The sequence below is a fragment of the Podarcis vaucheri genome (assembly GCF_965113315.1).
Source record: "Podarcis vaucheri genome assembly, chromosome: 13".
NCBI lineage: Eukaryota > Metazoa > Chordata > Lepidosauria > Squamata > Lacertidae > Podarcis > Podarcis vaucheri.
Window position 1 is genome coordinate 41,844,234 of NC_138751.1, and position 19,892 is coordinate 41,864,125.

Genomic DNA, 19,892 nt, shown 5'->3' on the forward strand with positions numbered 1-19,892 from the left:
GGAGGCAACAGGGTTTAGTGAGCAGGAAGAGGCTGTGGCAGAGAGCAGTCCAGAACCGGTGGCAGAAGAGGTGGCTAGAGAGGAGAGGCAGAGATGAGGCTGGCTGCTGAAGAAGCCAGGGGTCTCCCCCTCCTGCTGCGACCAGCTCCCCTCTCCCCAGTCTACCAGAACATGCAAAGAGATGGAGCAATGAGAGACAAGAAGAAGGAACCCAAGATTGCTTGGGAAGGACCTGGGAAAGGAGACTTGGGGAGGTGGGGACCTCACACCTGACTCATCGGGGCAAGATCTACTGGGAAGAGTTGCTGTGCTCGCTAGGCCTGGTCTCTGAGCTTGTTTTTTTCCCCTTTGAATAAAGAGACTTAACTTCATTGACACTGTGTGAGTTATTGCTGACCTGCCCATGGCACGCCCCCTGAGAGTATGTGCAAGAACAGTCATCTCCACTAATGCAGACAGAAAGAGGGCACAAACGTTTCTCTTATGTTTTCAGCTAACCACTGTTACCCATTTGGAATCACAATAAGCCACAGTATATTTATGGAAGGAATAGACTAGGTGAGCCTAAGGCTTATCTCTCTCTTCTGGTATGGCGGTTAACAGCCTTTATTTGTTTTTGATTAACCAGTTTCAAAATCTGAAAAAAATTTAAGGACTGTGTTAATCTTTAGTTTGCTTGAAAAAAGTCAACTTCAAAGAATGGATTATGAAAATGGCTTCTTTAAACCATAATTAAAACTAGCCATAGTTTAGGGTTCAGACATAAGACTAAAATGTTGTCAACAAACAACAGAAACGTAATTTTCTAAACTCACAAACATGCTGAAATAAGAGAGGGCAAGGATAGTTAACAAGTTAATTATTCAACTAGGATGACTCCCATAAGAGTAAACCATGGTTTATTGTGACATCTGACTCATGGTCACTTTGTTGAGAGGCAAGTGGGAAGGGCACAAGCCTGAATCTAGTGTGTAGAACAGCAAACCATGTTTAAAGACAAACTCCTTAGTGGAACCTGCTCACAAAATTGTTCGTTTTGGGGTCAAGAAGCTAGCATGTGAAGCTGATGTTGCAAACCATAGTTTAAGCAAGCCGTGGTTTACTGTGTTGTCTGAATCACAGAACCAAAGTTAGAGAAGTTCCCATCAAGTATTGGCTTTACTATGGAGACATGAGTAAATTTATGAAGAACCCGAAGGAGATGGAAAGGAAATAAGCAGTTCAAAGCTCTTACATTTACCTATTGTACAGCTGCAGGTGCAATCCAAAATTAGGGCTCTTAACTGGCCAGAATGATTTTTCATTATGGTTTCCCCCCTTCTTTTTCACAAGCAGGTGATCAGAGAATCTGCTTGCATTTAAAAAACTAACTTCATTCCCCATTATATGTGAATGCAGTGAACTCTGGTTAGTTTAAGTTGATTAGTGAATAAGCCAGGGTTATAAATCACATTTCCATCTTCCATGTTTGCACTAAGCAACAGGCTAATATAGTTACTCCAAGTTCAGCCAGAATTGGAAGCTGTAGACTTTTTACCTTGCTGCCACAGCACAGAAGAGGATGGGGTCTATGTGCACAGTTGAGGCTCATTCATTTGTGTCCCTCAGCCAATGGACATCATCCCTGATCACTGGCTATGGCTGATGGGAGTTGGCAGTCCAATATCTGTATGGCGCAACCCTGGCTGTCCCTGACGTAATGCTAAAGCATGGCTTCATATGCAAAAATCTTTAAAAAGGCCTTTTAATTTTTTAAGCTTATTTTCACAAGTCTGGTTCAGTTTTGGAGATTACACAGGCAGGCTTTAACATGTTCTGTTTGCATTAAATTCAGAATTGTTTTAAATATACTATAATTTAACTTTATCAAATTTGGCGGCTGGAGAGGGTTGTTCCATTTTTTTCTAGCGTGCTTGTTGACCATCAGCGATGGTGATGCAGTAACAATCACTTATGCCAGTGAATATTTGTTAAAACAACTTGAAATTATTCTAGAAACCCGCAAGATTCCCAGGACACTTTCTTAGACTCTTCCCCCACCCCACCAACGCCAATGTAGAAAGGTTATGTTGTAGGTATAAGAAGGCATGGTTATCATAAACTCCTTGAAGCAGTCAGAAACTGATGCAATGCTCTGAAACCCATGTTGATCTTGTTTAGATTTACCGGTAGTTAAACAGCCAGACCTGCGTACATGGTCTGATACACGTTCCTGCATCTAAACATTTGGTCTGACACACGTTCCTGCATCTGAACGTTTGTTCAGCTCTGAAAAGCAGAGCTGACCATTTGGCAAGGGACTTCCCTCTTTCCTGGTCAAGTCAGTGGCCAGAAGCAGCCTCTCCAGCTAGGACTCTGCAGGACAAGGGGGCGCCATCAAAACTAGGGAGTACTGTTTTTGCAGGAATAAACCCACCTAATTCAGTAGGAGGCCAAGGAACTCAGACCCCAGGGATGATCCTGTAAGCCACAAAGTTGCATTACAGTTAATTGCAGGTACTTGGCATCTCAAGAAGGTTCTCCGTACCCACCAGGCAAATTTAAAAATTTTGCTCTGTATTGGGGCTTGTGCCAGTAAACTTTGTGCCTCTAATACAAGCACCGTGCAGTCCTGTTTGCTGTACAAAGTCTGCAGTGAGTTCCCCAGTATAATGGGCAACCGCCAGGGGAGAGGTCCGAGTCTTGCTACGTGCAGCCGCTAGGATGAAGGCTGCTCCTTTCTCCTAGAGATTCCTTGTCGCCCTTTGGCTTGCGATATTTACACTGGATCCAGACTCTGTACATGGTGATTTGTTTCCCTCTGTTCACCTGGAGGCGGCGGTCCACAATGTTTTGGGCTTTCTCCAAGCCTGCTGTAGAGAACAGCAAATCCAGCTCATCTAAGGGACATCGGAAAGAAATGTGATTTTAAAGTATAACGCTGCAAGGCGGATTGTGATGAAGATGGGGAAAAACAAGATAATGACAACAAATAGCAATAAAACCAGTGATAATCTGAGACCAAAAGAGTAGAAAGGGTTTTCTGCCTATCAAACTGAGCAGTGGCAAAGATAGGTGAATACCTCTTGGAAGAAGGAAATTGTCAAGCAAGGAAAGGATTGGATGATCATTTTGGTGGGACTATGGCATTAATTTGTATTTTATATAAACATGAACAAGGATACAATACATCCTCTTTTGCCTCATGGCATGTCGTAGTGAGATGTATCGAGATATTAATTGTTCTGCTAAGTCCATTATACAACACCGTATGACACCGGTCCTGAAAGACCTACACTGGCTTCCAATACGTTTCCAAGCACAATTCAAAGTGTTGGTGCTGACCTTTAAAGCCCTAAACAGCCTTAGCCCAGTATACCTGAAGGAACATCTCCACCCCCATCGTTCTGCCTGGATACTGAGGTCCAGTGCCGAGGGCCTTCTGGCATTTTCCTCCCTGCGAGAAGTGAGGTTACAGGGAACCAGGCAGAGGGTCTTCTCAGTAGTGGCACCCACCTTGTGGAACGCCCTCCCATCAGATGTCAAGGAAATAAACAACTACCTCACTTATAGGAGACATCTGAAGGCAGCATTGTTTAGGGAAGTTTTTAATGCTTGATGTTTTATCATGTTTTTAATATTCTGTTGGGAGCTGCCCAGAGTGGCTGGGGAAACCCAGCCAGATGGGCAGGGTATAAATACAGTGGTACCTCGGGTTAAATACTTAATTCGTTCCAGAGGTTCTTAACCTGAAACTGTTCTTAATCTGAAGCACCACTTTGGCTAATGGGGCCTCCTGCTGCCGCTGCGCCGCCAGAGCATGATTTCTGTTCTCATCCTGAAACAAAGTTCTTAACCCGAGGTACTATTTCTGAGTTAGCGGATTCTGTAACCTGAAGCGTCTGTAACTCAAGGTACCACTGTAATAAATTATTATTATTATTATTATTATTATTATTATTATTATTATTATTATTATCATCATCATCATTATTTGTCATAATAGCTGTAAAAGGATTTTTATAAAAAGGTTGTCAGGCAAGCTTATATGGCAAAAGGCGATGTGTGACATAATTCTGATTCCAGGCCACAAACCACACCATGAATTGAGCCCAAAAATAAAAATACAGTGGTGCCCCGCAAGACGAATGCCTTGCAAGACGGAAAACTCGCTAGACGAAAGGGTTTTCCGTTTTGGAGGTGCTTCGCAAAACAAATCTCCTATGGGCTTGCCTCGCAAGACGAAAATGTCTTGCGAGTTCCTGCTGGTTCCCCCCCTCTTTTTCTAAGCCGCTAAGCCGCTTATCAGCTGATCCGATCAGCAGATAAGCCGCTAAAAGCCGCTAATAGCGCTAATCCGCTAATCCGTCAATGGGCTTGCTTTGCAAGACGAAAAAACCGCTAGACGAAGAGAATCACAGAACGGATTCTTTTCGTCTTGCGAGGCACCACTGTAAATATAAAATGATTTCATTGACTGGTTCCAGTCTGAACACTGGCAGGTATAAATTAATTATCTGGAAGAGAAATACAGAATTAAAAGACCCTCTGGCGCAGCCACCTCCTGCGAGACAGGACCAGCAACAACAAACCTCCACCCCCGTTCAGACAGAGGTTCCATGGAGAAATAACTTAAGAACCCTGTATGTGTTGATACTATTGATACAAGTGTTTGAAATACCCTCACTGCTCGGTGGCAACAAATCATGTTTCGCATGAACCATAGTTTTCCCAATTCAGATGCCACGGAAACCCAGGAACGGTGATATGAAATATGGAAACCTGCAGCATTTTCCAAACAAGCAAACAGTATTCTTGGGCTGTGGCATCTGAATCAAGCCCATGTAAGCCTTGAACCTTTTTTTTAATCACATCGTCAGGGTCTTTGCTTTTTAATAAATTGGTGTCCAGTTCTCAGGATCACTGCTACACATATGTAGAAAGGCCGCAATGGAAATGGCTCAGAGCACCATGTTATATGCATCCATCCTGGCATCATTTCTTCTCCCTGCCACCTGAACCAGCATCTTCTAAAACATCATTTCTTGCCTGTTTGGGCCAGAGACCAAGCCTGAGCTGCTTCAGCCTTTAAATCAGTGACAGCCAATCGATAAAGAGTGTGGTAGGACCTGCAAGTTAGTTAAACCTGACTATTAGGTCCAGTCGTGGCCGACTCTGGGGTTGCGACGCTCATCTCGCTTTATTGGCCGAGGGAGCCGGCGTACAACTTCCGGGTCATGTGGCCAGCATGACTAAGCCGCTTCTGGTGAACAAGAGCAGCGCACGGAAATGTCGTTTACCTTCCCGCTGGAGTGGTACCTATTTATCTATTTGCACTTTGACGTGCTTTCGAACTGCTAGGTTGGCAGGAGCTGGGACCGAGCAACGGAAGCTCACCCCATCGCGGGGATTCGAACAGCCGACCTTCTGATCGGCAAGTCCTAGGCTCTGTGGCTTAACCCACAGCGCCACCCACATCCTGCAAGTTAGTTACCTTGTGTGAAAAAATAAACTCTGGTGCCATCTCCTCTCACGTAGAAGTTATCAGCCAGACACTGACCTAAAAGAAAGGAATGAGAATTTTGACTGCAACTCAGTTCACTCTTAAGTGCTGCTTCCACCTCCTCCCAAATACAGTGATGACAGTGATAAACTATCAATGGCTAAGAGGCTGATAAAGACATCTACCCTCTTCGCTTAATACTCAGGCACCTGCGCAGAGAGTTGTGGTTCTGCAATTCAGCAGTTGCAAAATGTTCAGCAAGAAGAGGGAAAAGGCCTGGCATGGTGTACATCAATTATGGTTGATCCCCTGGCTGAAAGGGAGCAAGCCAGCCTGTACTTTGCTCCCCAACATGCTCACAAGCACTCAGCACCTTACAAACTGAACACTGAAAATTTGGGGTTTTGCGTTCTCCCATTTTGCAGCTGTATATTTGTGTCAATTCCCCCCTCCTTTAAATGTACAGAAGAGGTTTGCGGACTGCATGTTAAAACCCCCACCGCTGAGCAGCCTTCCCCTGCCCTTTGCTTTCCCTGTTCCTCGTCCATATCAGAAGCTCATCCTCAATATGCTGCACAGACATCTCAAAGGTTGCAATTTTTTTACCTGGGGCAATTAGAATAAGATCCGCTCTTTGACTACTGATTCAAAACCTAAAATGTATTTTATATAATTGACTTTTTATTGTATAGCGTATTGTTGTTTTATTGCTATGGCCAATGGCTGACGCAAATAAAGATTCATTCATTCATCTCACCAAGGGTACAGCAAGAGCAAACCGGGACATAGCCTGGCTTAAAATTACTTCGTTCTGCTGCGTGGGGATGAAACAAGGTGGGCTTAGAGGCCCAAAAGTTAGCCTCACAAGCACACGTTCCATTTCTTTCAGGAGCAGGACCGTGTTGGTGCCCGAACTTCCCAGTGAAGGCTAGAGGTTTTGTTTCTCAAATAGTAGTAGTAGTAGTAGTAATAATAATAATAATAATAATAATAATAATAATAATTTATTATTTATACCCTGCCCATCTGTCTGGGTTTCCCCAGCCACTCTGGGCAGCTTCCAATAGAATATTAAAATACAATAGTCTATTAAACCTTAAAAGCTTCCCTAAACAGGGCTGCCTTCAGATGTCTTCTAAAAGTCTGGTAGTTGTTTTTCTCTTTGACATCTGGTGGGAGGGCATTCCACAGGGTGGGTGCCACTACCGAGAAGGCCCTCTGCCTGGTTCCCTGTAACCTGGCTTCTCACAGCGAGGGAACGACAAGAAAGCCCTCAGAGCTGAACCTCAGCGTCCGAGCAGAACAATGGAGGTGGAGACGCTCCTTCAGAAATACTGGACCGAGGCTGTTTAGGGCTTTAAAGGTCAGCACCAACACTTTGAATTGTGCTCGGAAACATACTGGGAGCCAATGTAGGTCTTTCAAGATTGGTGTTATGTGGTCTCGGCAGCCGCTCCCAGTCACCAGTCTAGATCCCGCATTCTGGATTAGTTGTAGTTTCCGGGTCACCTTCAAAGGTAGCCCCACATAGAGCGCATTGCAGTAGTCCAAGCGGGAGATAACCAGAGCATGCACCATTCTGGCGAGACAGACCATAGGGAGATAGGGTCTCAGCCTGCGTGCCAGATGGAGCTGGTAGACAGCTGCCCTGGATACAGAATTGACCTGCGCCTCCATGGACAGTTGTGAGTCCAGAAATGACCCCCAGGCTGTGCACCTGGTTCTTCAGGGGCACAGTTACCCCATTCAGGACCAGGGAGTCCTCCACACCCGCCCCCCCCAAAACAGTACTTCTGTCTTGTAACCGCTGAGATGCAGAGGGAGCGACTGCTTCCTTTACTAAATGGCAATACTGCCTGTTCCCCCCCCCTTTACCTTTTTTAAAACGGAGTTGGGCTAGATCGTAACGGCCATAATCTCGTAATAAAATAATTCCACCGGGTTTCAGTAGTTTGCTAAGTCTGTTGATCACACACTGCATTCTGTGGGAGAAAAACAGAGGGAGAAGACTCAGCAGCCACTGAAACATGCTAGTACAGTGGTACCTCTAGTTACAAACTTAATTCGTTCCGGAGGTCTGTTCTTAACCTGAAACTGTTCTTAACTAGAGGCGTGCTTTCGCTAGTGGGGCCTCTTGCTGCCACTGTGGCACCAGCACACAATTTCCGTTCTCATCCTGGGGCAAAGTTCTCAACTCAAGGTAACTCTTCCAGGTTAGCGGAGCTTATAACCTGAACCGTTTGTAACCTCAGGCGTTTGTAACTCGAGCTACCACTGTAATCTAACAGCTCGGAATAACTAGCGAAAGCAAAATAAAGCTTCCAATAAACTACAGTGGTACCTCGGGTTACATACGCTTCAGGTTACAGTCTCCGCTAACCCAGAAAGAGTACCTCGGGTTAAGAACTTTGCTTCAGGATGAGAACAGAAATTGGGCTCCAGTGGCGTGGCAGCAGTGGAAGACCCCATTAGCTAAAGTGGTGCTTCAGTTGCAGAACAGTTTCAGGTTGAGAACAGACCTCCAGAACAAATTAAGTTCTTAACCCAAGGTACCACTGTAATTTTGTTGCCCGTATTCAGCAGTTAACCCATGTACTTACAGGTGCTCTAGATTTGCTGCAGTTATGCAAAATGCAACTTTGCAAAATACCCCCCCCCAATGCCCCCCCACATATTAGGCAAGCACACACACAGCAGCAGCAGCAGCAGCAGCAGCAGCAGCAGCAGCAGCATGACATACATACTTTTCTGGGAGAAGAGCGGAAAGGACGAAGATGAGAACCACAACGTCCACGCTTTCGTCTGGCATCGGAAAGGGGGTCCCGGTCTCACACAGGTCATGGACAAAGGCGAAGCAGCGAGAGGCGTCATATTCCGGATGGGCCTGTATGTTCACACAAGTATTCTTTGAGCACACTTCACGTTCTACCCTCGCCACAACCCTGCGGAAGATTAAGCCGAGAATCGGCAGCCTGCCCACGTCAACCCTACCTGTCACAAAGTGCAGTTCAGTTACATCAGACTTCCTCAAACTCAGCCCTCCAGATGTTTTGAGACTACAGTTCCCATCATCCCTGACCACTGGTCCTGCTAACTCAGGCATAGGCAAACTCCGGCCCTCCAGATGTTTGGGACTACAATTCCCATCATCCCTGACCACTGGTGCTATAAGCTAGGGATGATGGGAGTTGTAGTCCCAAACATCTGGAGGGCCGGAGTTTGCCTGTGCTAGCTAGGGATCATGGGAGTTGTAGGCCAAAAACATCTGGAGGGCCGAGTTTGAGGAAGCCTGAATTGGGTGGTAAGTGGGAGGGGGCACTGTATTTAGGATACATCTGAAAGCTCACCTGTTCTCACTGGCTTTTGCCTGAAGGAATCCTTCTTTGCTGGTCTGTGTCCTGTTTTGAGCTGGATGTATGCCTGTTTTTATCTATTTATTATCACCGCCACCATCACTTTGATGACTTGAGGAAAGCTTTGATTCTCAAAGTTGGCATACAAAGTACCATATTTTTCGCTCCATAACACGCACCCGACCATAACACGCACGTAGTTTTTAGAGGAGGAAAATCCGTAGGCATGCCACCCATAGGCATTCCCTCCATAACACGCACAGATATTTCCCCTTACTTTTTAGGAGGAAAAAAGTGAGTGTTATGGTACAAAAAATACGGTATTTTAATTTTTTTTTTTTTGCTGAACAGAGCTTTTTATCTTGATCTTCAGGACCAAATGTGCAAACCAAACATACACCCTCCCATCAGATATCAAGGAAAGAACAGCTACCTGACTTTTAGAAGACATCTGAAGGCAGCCCTGTTTATGGATGTTTTTAATGTTTGATGTTTTATCACTTTATTATTATTTATAATCTGTTGGGAGCCACCCAGAGTGGGCGGGGTATAAATAAGTAGTAGTAGTAATAGTAGTAGTAGTTGTTGTCACACTGCCCTAATTTCTACATCTGAAACAAAGTATGCATCATATAGTAAACTTGCAACACGGTACTTCATTAAACTGGGAATATTAATTTATGCTCTTGTCATTTTGCTTATTTATGATAGAACTGCATATATGATTTTGTAATTTTGGTCTATTGCTATCCTCTGGGTTTATTGCTTTTCTCCCCCCTCCAGGAATGAAAGAATGAATAACAGGCTAGAAATACTGCAGATAAAATAAAGTGTCGGTACTGACCTTTAAAGCCCTTAACGGCCTCGGTCCAGTATACCTGAAGGAACATCTCCACCCCCATCGTTCTGCCCAGACACTGAGGTCCAGCTCTGTGGGCCTTCTGGCGGTTCCCTCGCTGCGAGAAGCCAAGTTACAGGGAACCAAGCAGAGGGCCTTCTCGGTAGTGGTGCCCATCCTGTGGAACGCCCTCCCACCAGATGTCAAAGAGAAAAACTACCAGACTTTTAGAAGACATCTGAAGTCAGCCCTGTTTAGGGAAGCTTTTAATGTTTGATGGACTACTGTATTTTAATATTCTGTTGGAAGCTGCCCAGAGTGGCTGGGGAAACCCAGCGAGATGGGCGGGGTATAAATTATTATTATTATTATTATTATTATTATTATTATTATTATTAAAAGATAGCCTCTCCCAGAGGTCAAATAGGAAGGCCTCCACCCAGCTCCTGCCAATGTTCTCCAGCGAGGTCTCTACTCACCAGCTACTAGGCAGAGTCAAAGGGCAAAAGCCTTGCTGACATTAACAACAGAATTGTATTAAGTTACAACAGCAAAGGCCAAGTACTTTTAGAAATACAGCAGCATTTCCCACCTAGCCAAGATGATTAAACCACCTTCTTTTACTTAGCTTTGGTTTTTTTACCTGGACGAGCTCTACCGCTGTTTTGGAGAAGTCACAGCAATATACAAACAAGCCCGGATCGCTGAAATAAACCAGAGAAGACTGATAAGGCAGATAGAACAGGGAATGTATGTGGACTAAGGGGTTCAAATTTACACTGTGTTATGATCCTAAAGAGAATTTTTACAAAATGATGTATCCTTTGTATTTAACTCCTGAGGAATTATTCAGAATAAACGAAGATGTTTCAAATGCTTGCTGGAAATGCCAAGAACATGAAGGGACATTTTATCATGCTTAGTGGACATATAAAAAGGCTAAAAAAAATTGGATGTGGATACATACATTTTAAAGGTTAATATTCAATCGATGCCAGAATTCGTTTCTTTTAGGGCTAACAGATACACAGTTAGAAAAGGGTTATGGAAGATTACAGTGCGAGATTGCTATTTGCACAAAGATGGAAAGATACAGCCCTAGCCACTATAGAGGACTGGCTGATAAAACTATTGGGCTTGGCTGAGATAGCAAAGTTAACAGGTTTAATTGGAGAAAAATCATTACTGACATTTGTTAAGGTTTGGAAATTGCTTACAGACTTTTTGCATCAAAGAGAAAATGATCTTATCCGGATTTGAAGACAAAAAAATGCTGGTTTATGAAAGACAGAATGGCTGGATCATAAGGAATGAATATCATATGTAGCTACAGGACAGAGAACCGGAAGTCCAAGCAGTGTAAACTAAGCCCCACAGCGCCTCTGTTCTCTTTGGGGCTTCCAAGAGGGTTTTGGTGTGTGTTTTTGGTTTATAAAAAATATACATCCTTCAGGTTTATACATTTCACAAATTTTACAATCATTTTGACATTTCAAAACTTGATTTTCTTCCCCCTCTTTCTACAGTTCCTTAAATTTATTTTTAATATCTTCTGCATATCCAAATTAACTTAATTGGCTGATTTATTCATCTTCTTTAAATATATGTTTTTATGAAACTGCAGGTTATTGCAACAATCCTGCCACTGTTCTTAACAGTTTATAATTTGTTTGTATATATTCCACAAACTATTTCCATTCTTTTATTTTTAAAAATTGTTATCTTGCTTTCTTATTCTTCTGGTAAGTTTCGCCATTTCTGCATATTCCATAAGTTTTTGTATCTATTCTTCCTTGGCTGGGATTTCTGCTTCTTTCCATTTTGGAGCAAGTAACATTCTTGCTGCTGTAGTCGCTTACAGGAATAAGTTTCTATACAGTTATGTCGTTCTGTCCCTTTAATTCCCAGAAGAAAAGCTTCTGGTTTGTTTGTTTTTTACAAAGGTTATTTTAAACATCCTTTTCATTTCATTATATATCATTTCCCAGTAAGCTTTAACTTTACTACAAAACCACCACATATGATAAAAAGAACCTTCTTTCTCTTCACAAGGGTTTCCTTGTGAGCCACGAGAACTTTCTGGCTCTCTCTGGCCATTTCCGGGTTGGAATTGAATTATTTCCCAGCACCATGCGTATGCACAATCATGCGCGGGTGGAACGTGCATGAGAGAGGGGGATGCCTGTACCTCAATGTCAAAAATCCTCTGCACAGTGGAAGCAAAGGAAGAAGACGAGGTCACATGTGGGTCATTTTTGCCATGGTGGGAACATTGGGAATGCCAATGAAAGCAAAATGAAACAGAACCATTCTAGATACCAAGTCTAAAAAAAGCATCCTATTGGCTTGTAAACCTCAGCGTACAATCTGCTTGCCGTTTCTCTTACTTGTTGGTTTGGAGGATGGGGAAAACAGTGTTTCCTGCTCCACAGCCCACCTGCCAATAAAGCAAACATAGAGAATATTTTCAGCCATCACAACAAAAGTTTATACCACGATACATTTGTCTTTAAGGTGGCACAAGATTTTATTTATTTTTGCTACAACAGGCCAGCATAGCTACCGCTCTAGAAATGATTTAATATATTCAAACCTCTCCTCTTACGCTCTCATCTAGTGCTAAGATCAAATATATTTCTCCCTGGGTCAGCGACGGGTGAGCTCCCGTTGCTCCGTCCCAGCTCCTGCCAACCTAGCAGTTTGAGGGCCTTCTGGTGGTTCCCTCATTGCGAGAAGTGAGGTTACAGGGAACCAGGCAGAGGGCCTTCTTGGTAGTGGCGCCCGCCCTGTGGAACGGCCTCCCATCAGATGTCAAGGAAATAAGCAGCTATCTTATTTTTAAAAGACATCTGAAGGCAGCCCTGTTTAGAGGTTTTTTATATTTAATGCTGCATTGTTTTTAACACCTGATTGGGAGCCACCCAAAATGGCTGGGGAAACTCAGCCAGATGGGCAGGGTATAAATAAATAATAAATAAATAAATAAATAAATAAATAACAATAATTTGAAGGCATGCCAGTGCAAGTAGATAAATAGGTACCACTGCGGCGGGAAGGTAAATGGTGTTTCCATGCACTCTGACACTCATCACGGTCCTCTGTGTGCCAGTAGCCGTTTAGCCATGCTGGCCACATGACCCGGAAAGCTGTCTGTGGACAAACGCCGGCTCCCTTGGCCTGAAAGCGAGATGAGGGCTGCAACCCCATAGTCGCCTTTGACTGGACTTAACTGTCCAGGGGTCCTTTACCATTTTTTTAAAGGAGGGCTGTCTTGAAATAATGATGGGGTGTGGCTGGCCAGGGCATCATCCCACTCTAAAATAGACTGCCATCAGGCCCCATGACTACACCCTCCTCTCCTCCACACAGGCTTCCTGCTTTTGGGGCCTCATATGGTATCATTCAGGGACCGTGTTTGGCCCAGGTGCTGCCAGTTGCAGACTCCTTTAATCCCCATTATCTTGAAATGCCTCTCAAAACTACAAAACCCGTGATCAAACAGTGAAATTGAAAGGCATCACGGCTGTATGCACAGAACGGGAAACTCTTCTAACAAAATGGCACCAAAGAAGATTTATATGGCCAACGTGTCTACTGGTGCCCACTAACCACATAAACATAGAAGCAAAACCTTTCATATTCACAGCTAATATCTCTCCAATAACTGTTGGAATTCCTGCTCCCTGATTGCAGTCATGGGATTGTTGTCTTTCACATGACAGTATATGTTTCGACTCCACAGAGTGGCAAGTGATGGAGACAGGATGTTTGTGTTACTGTGTTCTGTGAAGTGGGACTATTGTTCTTTCTCTTTGCTGTCTGATGCTAGAGAGAGAGGGAGCCATGTTGCAGTGCTCCGTGTGGGTTTATATGTAAATAAAGTAGATTAGCCAAAATGCTGAGTTGCTGAAGTCTGTCATGCAAGTTGTGCAAACTCTGCGGATCCCTAAGTGTGCTGGTGTCGGTTGGCATCAGTCGCTGTGATGTTCGGGCTGAAGAAAGCTTTTGAAGCTTCCGAACGTCTGACCAGGAGGGAGAGAACATGCCAGTCAGGCATGTGTCTCTACCAGGGTCCTACTTGAGTGTAGGCTGAGCTCCTGACAACTACATGGGCGGCGGGGGATGGATCAACAGCACAGGGTAAACACCACCGTTAAACTCCATCTGTGAGTCTCCCCAAAGCCTATTGTTGGTAGGCAGAATGCTGAGCTAAGTGGAACTATTGGTGCAACAAAACATGCTTTGCTCTGATTCACTGTGCAGTTACCTCTAGTATTCTGTAAGTAGCAGATGACCCTGGGAAGTCTCTTAGTTTTTGTTCCTCCAGTTTCTGCGCTGCCACTTCTGTTTGCATTTGGTGGGTGGAGTTACAACTGTTTATCTCCGAGTCCTGACGCTCCAAGATCCCAGTCTCCAGTGAACTAAGTCCATTGCACTCCCGAAGGCCTGAGCCTTTTGTGTTTTTCGCAGCAGCAGCCTCAGAGGCACACACGTCAACCGTATTGGCATTCTGGTCTGGAGCCAGCTCAGGAAATTCGGTGAACAGCCAGTGTCGGTCCTTGAAAAACCCATTTTCGTGGGTTTTGTAAAAGTCATTCCAATACTTGCTGGCACTGATCTCATAAGCATCTGCAGAGAAGATGGCAGGGTACAAGTGAGAAAAACTCCAGTCCAAGTCCTTGACCAGAGAAGGAGCTTTGCAGTTTAGGAGACAACACTTTAAACCTAGAAGAAACTCTCAGTGGTTTTTTTAAAATTAAGCCAGCTAAATAATTTTTCCATCAAACTCACTCCAAGGAAGCAAATCCCAGAAGACGTATTTCACTATGTAATTGTTCCCAGTGATGTATGTTTCCAAACATCCTATTTGCAAAAACCTCCTCCATAGATTGATTCATGTGTCACATATAAAAAAAGCAGGCTGCGGGTCTGATTTTAACATCAAAAGGGGCGTGTGGGTGAGGGGAGTCCATCACGCCAAGCACTTTCCACCTAGGGTGGTTCATTTCTGCTATCAGAGCTAAGCTGAGAAATATGACAGACTGAGTCACCGATCACAGAGAGTTCAGCTCCCCTTAACTGTTTACACCTTTGGATGCTAAGATCAGACCTGCACCCCACCCCCACAGTTTATGCCTGAATGGGGAAGACAAATATGATGGGTTGCCACCATCGTATCTATTTTGACAAACATACCCAGACCTGTAAAAGCTATTGTTTGCGATATTAGGTCAAGCCAGTTTCCAGTAGCCGTTGGGAGATAATTTCCAGAAACCTGCGTACTAAAAATAATACACGGGAACAGTCAAATCTGTACTAATCTTTATGTTTCAATTATTTTTATTATGTATTTCGTGCTTCGATTATTTTTATTATGTATTTTGTGCTCTGTACACCGTAACTTTGTGTTGTGAACTGCCCAGGGATCTACGGGTATGAGGCGGTATACAAATTTAATAAATACCGTATTTTTCGCTCTATAACACGCACCTGACCATAACACGCACATCGTTTTTAGAGGAGGAAAACAAGGGAAAAAATATTCTGAATGAAACAGTGGACGTATCATTTTTGTGCTTCATGCTGTGGCCACAGACATGTGATCTGATGGTGAATTTGGGGTGACCCAATGCAAAAATCCTGAGAATCCCTGTGGATCCATGCTTTGTAACCACGTTTTTGCACCATTGCAGCCCCAGGCAACAGTGGGTGCGTGATTTGGGGGGGGGGCAGGCTGTAGCCATGGACATGCTATGTGCTCTGATGGTGAATTTGGGGTGACCCAATGCAAAAATCCTGAGAATCCCTGTGGATCCATGCTTTGTAACCACGTTTTTGCACCATTGCAGCCCCAGGCAACAGTGGGTGCATGATTTTTTTTGGGGGGGGACAGGCTGTAGCCATGGACATGCTATGTGCTCAGATGGTGAATTTTGGCTGACCCAATGCAAAGATCCTGAGGATCCATGTGGATCCATGCTTTGTAACCACGTTTTTGCACCATTGCAGCCCCAGGCAACAGTGGGTGCGTGATTTTTTTTGGGGGGGGGACAGGCTGTAGCCATGGACATGCTATGTGCTCAGATGGTGAATTTTGGCTGACCCAATGCAAAGATCCTGAGGATCCATGTGGATCCATGCTTTGTAACCACGTTTTTGCACCATTGCAGCCCCAGGCAACAATGGGTGTGTGATTTTGGGGGGGCAGGCTGTAGCCATGGACATGCTGTGTGCTCTGATGGTGAATTTGGGGTGACCCAATGCAAAGATCCTGAGGATCCATGTGGATCCATGCTTTGTAACCACATTTTAAGTGGGGAGGGAAGGAAAAACACAGAAGGCTAAGAATGCAGGAGAGGGCTATAACATGAGGAAAGGAAGGCAAAAGTTCCCCCCCACCCACCCACACAAGCCAGCCACTGTTTAAGGATTTCATCCTTTTAAATGGAAGAAAGCATATTTGAATGCTGTGTGTCTCCAAAAACAAAAAGCAGGAAGTCAAATCAGAATTTTAAGCCGAACCTGTAATCTCTCTTCCCTTCACATACATTGTTCCTCCGGAGCAGGGAGAGGATAGAAGGACGGACGCTCTGCTTTCCTCTCTACTTGCCTGGAGGGGAGGGGCTTTCCCTGCTCTTTGTTCCGTTTGAGCAAACACAGCAAGGAAACAGAGCAGGGAGGGCAGTAAGACCCTGAGGCAGAATGCAGGAAAGCAACAGCTTCCTGTCTCACGGAGCTCCCTTCTCCCTGAAGCGCGGTTTGATTTTTGCCTTATTTTTCGGCTCCAGGGACCACACATTCGCTGCATAACACGCACAGACATTTCCCCTTCCTTTTTAGGAGAAAAAATCTGCGTGTTATAGAGCGAAAAATACGGTAAATTAAAAATAAACAAACATGGAACTGATGAGCACCTCAAAATGCACAAGCAGCAGAAAGGTGGGCTAAAATCTCCCCCTGCTTGCTTTGCAAGCTTTTTTGCATACAGATGTGGAAACCTCCATGTGAGTTCTGCGACGGTATGTTACACATGAAGATTTAGCACGCTTCAAAGTTGGGTATAAAAGATAATGATATTTTTTCACTCTTATTGTAACATGAAATTGCAATCATAAACTTTTGTCATAATTTTTATCTTAATAAAAGTAGTTTTTTCTTTCCTTTTCCCTCCCCTCTTAAGTTGTACCCCCTTTTCAGTATTGTTCTCTTTTTTTGTATGTACGTAACAAGCATGGGGGGGGGGAGAGAGAAAAAGAAAGAAAAGATTTAGCATGCTTCAAAAGATGTTCGAACTGGGCATCACTTGGCATAATTAACTCTTTGTCACTTTTCAAATATTCAAAATAACCAGTGTGATCCATTGGATTGGGAGGCTTAAGCACAAGACCTAGCAAACATGGATTCAGTGGGCAAGCACATCTATCTCGCCTTTCTATGTGTAAAAAGGGAAAGCGGCAACAAACCCACAGCGTTCCAAGAAGCACAGACCTTCGAGGCTGACTTGTGAGAATGCCGAAGTTAATAGCGATTTGGAACTCTGCTTCACAAACACAAGTTCCAATGGCACAAAACTGGCATATGAGTTGCACAACAAGCCTACGGGCACGGTCTTCCAGCGTAACGTTAAGGCAACTAATTTGCTCTGCTGACTTCAGTGGGGCTTAATCACACCTCGTTTCTTCTGGACTGGCTAGAGGTATCACTGCCAGAAGACGTGATATTGCGCACTAATAATACCTTGCTGATCTTGTGGCACAAACTCTGTGCTGTTCTCTTGGACCTTCGCTTGTGCTGCAGCTTCCTGCTCCTCAGACCACTCCACGTTATCCCTGCGGGCATGAAAAAAGTATTTATCTGGTTTCGTTAACCCTAGCCACTGGACTCCATCTGTGCCGAGCTAGCCTCACCTGCAAGTGTACCATTGGCTCCCAGTACGTTTCCGAGCACAATTCAAAGTGTTGAAAGCCCTAAACGGCCTCGGCCCAGTATACCTGAAGGAGCATCTCCACCCCCATCGTTCAGCCCAGACTCTGAGGTCCAGCTCCGAGGGCCTTTTGGCAGTTCCCTCCGTGCGAGAAGTGATGCTACAGGGAACCAGGCAGAGGGCCTTCTGGGTGGTGGCGCCCGCCCTGTGGAACGCCCTTCCACCAGATGCCAAAGAAATACAGTAGACCCTCTGTATACGAATTAGATTCGTTCCGGGGGTCCGTCTGCAACCCAAAAAGTCTGTAGGCAGAGGCGCTGCTTCTGCGCACGGCACGCAGAGTGCTTCTGTGCATGCGCGCACGCCACATTCATAACCCGAAACTTACGTATCCAGAGCAGTACGCAACTAGAGGGTCCACTATAAACAATTAACTGATGTTTAGAAGACATCTGAAGGCAGCCCTGTTTAGGGAAGTTTTTAATGACTAATATTTTAATGTATTTTTAACCTATTGTTGGAAGCCGCCCAGAGTGGCTGGTGAAACCCAGCCTAATTGGCAGGGCAAAATAAATAAATAAATACTACAGACTCCGCTAACCCAGAAATAGTACCTCGGGTTAATAATAATAATAATAATAATAATAATTAAGAACTTTGTTTCAGGATGAGAACAGAAATCGTGCTTTGGCGGCGCGGCGGCAGCAGGAGGCCCCATTAGCTAAAGTGGTGCTTCAGGTTAAGAACAATTTCAGGTTAAGAACGGACCTCCAGAACGAATTAAGTACTTAACCCGAGGTACCACTGTACTACTATTTACCAGCAAACAAACTGGCCTCGAAGATCTAGGGCAACATAATCCTGAACAACTCTGTTAATCTGGGGAAGGGGGCGGGTGATAGATTCTGGAATGAAAGACAAGCTTTGCCAACAAGAATCGGAAAGGACCCGAGGGTCATCTAGCCCAACCCCCTGCAATGCAGTAATCTCAGCTATAGCATCCATGACAGATGGCCATGCTTAGAAACCTCCAAGGGAGGGGAGTGCACGACCCAGTGGCGTAGCGTGGGGGGTGCAGGGGGGGCCGGCCGCACCGGGCGCAACATCTGGGGGTTAGGGTTAGGGGGCGCAAATCCACGGGTTAGGGGGCGCAAATCCACGGGTTAGGGGGCGCAAATTACTTGCCTTGCCCCGGGTGCTGACAACCCACGCTACGCCACTGGCACGACCTCCTCTTTCACTGTAAGCTCCACGTGGGCAGGGACCTTCCTCCTTGATTTTGATGGCAGCTTGATTGGTACAATGCGTGAAAACTCGCACCGCGGTCCTCATTCCCCCCACCTCTCCTCCTTACCAGGCGTTGTGCTGGAAGAGGCGAGCCGGGTCGGTGAGGAAGCGGTTCCCAAACTGCTTCCTTCTCCTCCCGTCCTGGCTGGGCGCCGCCATAAGCGCGAGAGGAAGGAAGGAAGGAAGGCGGGAGGGAGGGAACTGAACCCGGAAGCAGACCGCAGTGTGACGCTTCTGCCCTTTGCGCGGAATAGGAAAAGACGCGCGGGTTGCGCATGCGCAGTCGGGCTTGCCAGCGCCTCCTTCGTCCGCGTTTAATTTTCCCGGCGGCGCGCTTCCTCGGGTGGACCAGAACGAGAACTATCCGGCCCCGTTTAAGCTTCCCGACTGGTAGAGCTAGAAACATTCAGAGCGGCACGTGGAGTGAACGCCGTTTTTCAGTAGATTGTTGTATTTCCCTTCGCCTAGAGGAGGGAAATCTCTCTGCATCAAAGAGAGCAACTGAACTGGGCCAAGCCGAAAAAGGTCCAGTATCCCATCTTCTCGCAATGCGTACAGGATGGCAGCCTCGGGTGCCTTGCGAAGAAAGCGCAGTCCATTGGCCCCGAGAAATCAGAATGTTTGTTTGTGGTGGTGAACTGCGATTATGCAATCGTAAAAAAAAGGCAGGTTGCTACACCTTAAGGCGGGATGGGGAAAGTGGAGGAAGCAAGCAAGATTTCCAGTACAGTGGTACCTCAGGTTACATATGCTTCAGGTTACAGACTCCGCTAACCCAGAAATAGTGCTTTAGGTTAAGAACTTTGCTTCAGGATGAGAACAGAAATCGTGCTCTGGTGGCATGGCAGCAGCAGGAGGCCCCATTAGCTAAAGTGGTGCTTCAGGTTAAGAACAGTTTCAGGTTAAGTACGGACCTCCGGAACGAATTAAGTACTTAACCTGAGGTACCACTGTAATGAGAAGGTACGGCTTCAGTGCCCTGCATTCCTTTGGTGCCCCCTCTACCTT

General features: G+C 45.2%; 1 protein-coding gene across 2 annotated transcripts; it reads right to left on the reverse strand.

Annotated features, from left to right (window-relative positions):
* Positions 1 to 882: 882 nt before the first annotated feature.
* On the reverse strand, positions 883 to 19,105 carry LOC309516277 (tRNA N(3)-cytidine methyltransferase METTL2-like). 2 transcript variants are annotated; one of them, XM_082195041.1, is made up of 9 exons: positions 18,952 to 19,105; positions 17,411 to 17,502; positions 13,941 to 14,302; positions 12,061 to 12,110; positions 10,317 to 10,377; positions 8,227 to 8,366; positions 7,358 to 7,464; positions 5,474 to 5,539; positions 883 to 2,879 (listed from the first exon to the last, which is right to left on the reverse strand). In XM_082195041.1, exons 1-9 carry the CDS (start codon positions 19,041 to 19,043, stop codon positions 2,686 to 2,688), a joined length of 1,164 nt encoding a protein of 387 aa, XP_082051167.1. In that variant the 5' UTR covers positions 19,044 to 19,105; the 3' UTR covers positions 883 to 2,685. The 2 variants fall into 2 exon arrangements, with proteins under 2 accessions (XP_082051167.1, XP_082051168.1); XM_082195042.1 differs by lacking the exon at positions 5,474 to 5,539.
* Between the last annotated feature and the right edge of the window lie 787 nt (positions 19,106 to 19,892).

What these genes read in the sequence shown, in the direction of transcription:
- LOC309516277 (XM_082195041.1), bottom strand. Translation starts at nt 19,043, where the DNA reads ATGGCGGCGCCCAGCCAGGACGGGAGGAGAAGGAAGCAGTTTGGGAAC. An exon ending in CTCTTCCAGCACAACGCCTG is followed by an intron (nt 17,503 to 18,951) that starts GTAAGGAGGAGA and finishes TCATGCCCGCAG; the next exon opens with GGATAACGTGGAGTGGTCTG. An exon ending in TGTGCCACAAGATCAGCAAG is followed by an intron (nt 14,303 to 17,410) that starts GTATTATTAGTG and finishes TCTTCTCTGCAG; the next exon opens with ATGCTTATGAGATCAGTGCC.